The sequence below is a fragment of the Eimeria mitis genome, genomic scaffold (assembly GCF_000499745.2).
Source record: "Eimeria mitis Houghton genomic scaffold, Emh_scaff2521, whole genome shotgun sequence".
Lineage (NCBI taxonomy): Eukaryota > Apicomplexa > Conoidasida > Eucoccidiorida > Eimeriidae > Eimeria > Eimeria mitis.
Genome location: NW_013570862.1, coordinates 413 through 2,288, shown reverse-complemented (window position 1 = coordinate 2,288; position 1,876 = coordinate 413). Strand labels below are relative to the sequence as shown.

The 1,876-nt window shown below is 47.6% G+C and overlaps 1 protein-coding gene across 1 annotated transcript in view; it reads left to right on the top strand.

Annotated features, from left to right (window-relative positions):
- The window catches only part of EMH_0055070 (MYST-family histone acetyltransferase-A, putative), a gene marked incomplete at both ends in the record, with an annotated part of 3,242 nt that extends 1,412 nt beyond the window's left edge, over positions 1 to 1,830 (top strand). The window contains 5 exons of the mRNA XM_013497190.1: positions 739 to 777; positions 883 to 954; positions 1,123 to 1,227; positions 1,487 to 1,616; positions 1,786 to 1,830. Coding sequence (XP_013352644.1) covers positions 739 to 777; positions 883 to 954; positions 1,123 to 1,227; positions 1,487 to 1,616; positions 1,786 to 1,830 — 391 coding nt within the window. The remainder of the gene's footprint in view (positions 1 to 738; positions 778 to 882; positions 955 to 1,122; positions 1,228 to 1,486; positions 1,617 to 1,785) is intronic.
- Positions 1,831 to 1,876: the final 46 nt, after the last annotated feature.

Below are 1,876 nucleotides of genomic sequence, written 5' to 3'. Positions count from 1 at the left end.
ATATATATATATATATATATATATATATATATATATATATATATATATATATATATATATATGTTCAGGTTAGACTGCTGGCGGTGCTGGGCGGATCTGAGAGAAACACGGGAAGAGCTGCCGGCGGGTGCGCCGATAGCTGAGGAGGAAGAGAGCGACGCAGACGATGAACATGCTGGTGATTAAAAAAAAAATAAAAATAAACAAATAAACTCAATTAAAAACAGAATATATACATGCAGAAATACTAGTACAACGCAGTGCAACATATGTGGTAACCGGAGCTGCCTGTACACCTGAAATATCTATAGCAGTAGATATGAGATGCGTGTACACTTGAGCTGCCTGTACACCTGAGTTGTCTGTAGAGCCCATCTGTGTATACACCTGAGCTGCGTGTACACATGAGCTGTCTATACACCTGAGCTGTCTGTACACCCCAGGACTAGATGAAGATTATTTACGGGAGCACGAGGAGGCGACGCGGCTAAAGAGAGTTGAGCGGATTTCTATTGGATCTCATTTGGTGGACTGTTGGTACTTCTCTCCTTACCCAGCAGAAGTACAGGACGTCCCCGTTCTATTCATATGCGAATTCTGCCTCTCCTTCTTCGTGTCAGTGCCTACACTTATGCTTTTGTTGCTGCTGCTGCTGCTGCTGCTTCTGCTGCTGATGCTGCTGTTGGAGTTGTTCTCGTTGCTGTTGCTGCTGCTGCTGCTGCTGTTTGGGTTATGCAGACTGCTGCTGGTGCTGCTGTTGCGGCGTGAAAGCGGCAGGTGGTGCGGTATTTGTTGTTGTTTCTGACGCGTTTGTCTTCAATTTGCTGCTGCTGCTGCTGTTGCTGCTGCTGCTGCTGCTGCTGCTTTGTTTGGTGTGTACAGACACGAGAGCGAACTGCAGCGGCATGCGTTGTTTTGTGAGTGCCGCCATCCCCCAGGAAATGAAATTTACCGGTGGGTTTTGCCTGCAGCAGCAGCAGCAGCAGCAGCAGCAGCAGCTCGAGCGCCTAGGTTTAGGATTAGGTGTAGGGTTTAGGGTTTGCGGTTCAGTGATGAATGTGTCTAGGGTTTAGGGTCTAGGGTTTAGGGTTTAGGGTTTAGGGTTTAGGGTTTGTGTTTCAGGGATGATAGGGTTTCAATGTTTGAAGTGGACGGAACCTACTTTCGGGTTTACTGCGAAAATTTGTGTTTTCTATCGAAACTCTTCCTCGATCACAAAACCCTAAGGTCCGTATGATTAGGGTTTAGGGTTTAGGGTTTAGGGTTTGGGGTTTAGGGTTTAGGGTTTGGGTGGCGTTTCTATGTCACTTCTTTGTCATGTAGCTATGGATGGAGGGTTTAGAATTTAGGGTTTAGGGTTTATCACAGCATCTGTCTTCGCTTGCTTTCCTGTTTTAATTTTTGCTGTCCTTGCTGCTGCCGCTGCTGCTGCTGCTGCTGCTGCTGCTGCTGCTGCTGCTTGTGTTGCTGCTGCTGCTGTGTACAGACACCCTGTGAATTTGTTTGTGTTTTATGTTATGACGGAGTACGACAGCAAAGGCCACCACATAACGGGGTACTTTAGCAAGGAGAAGCATTCAAAGAACAACCTTTCTTGTCTACTCACTCTCCCGCAGGTCTGCTGCTGCTGCTGCTGCTTGTGCTGCTGCTGCTGCTGCTGCTGCTGCTGGTGCTTTTGCTGCTGGTACTAATGCTTCTCGTCCTGCTGATACTGGTGGTAGTTCTGCTGTGCTGCTGCTGACGGTACTGCTGCTGTTCGTGCTGCTGCTGCTGCATCAACTGCAGCAGCACCACCACCACCAGCAGCACAATCACCATCAGGATCCGTAGTGTGCAATAGGTTACAAGGATGTATACATATGTATATCTACGCATG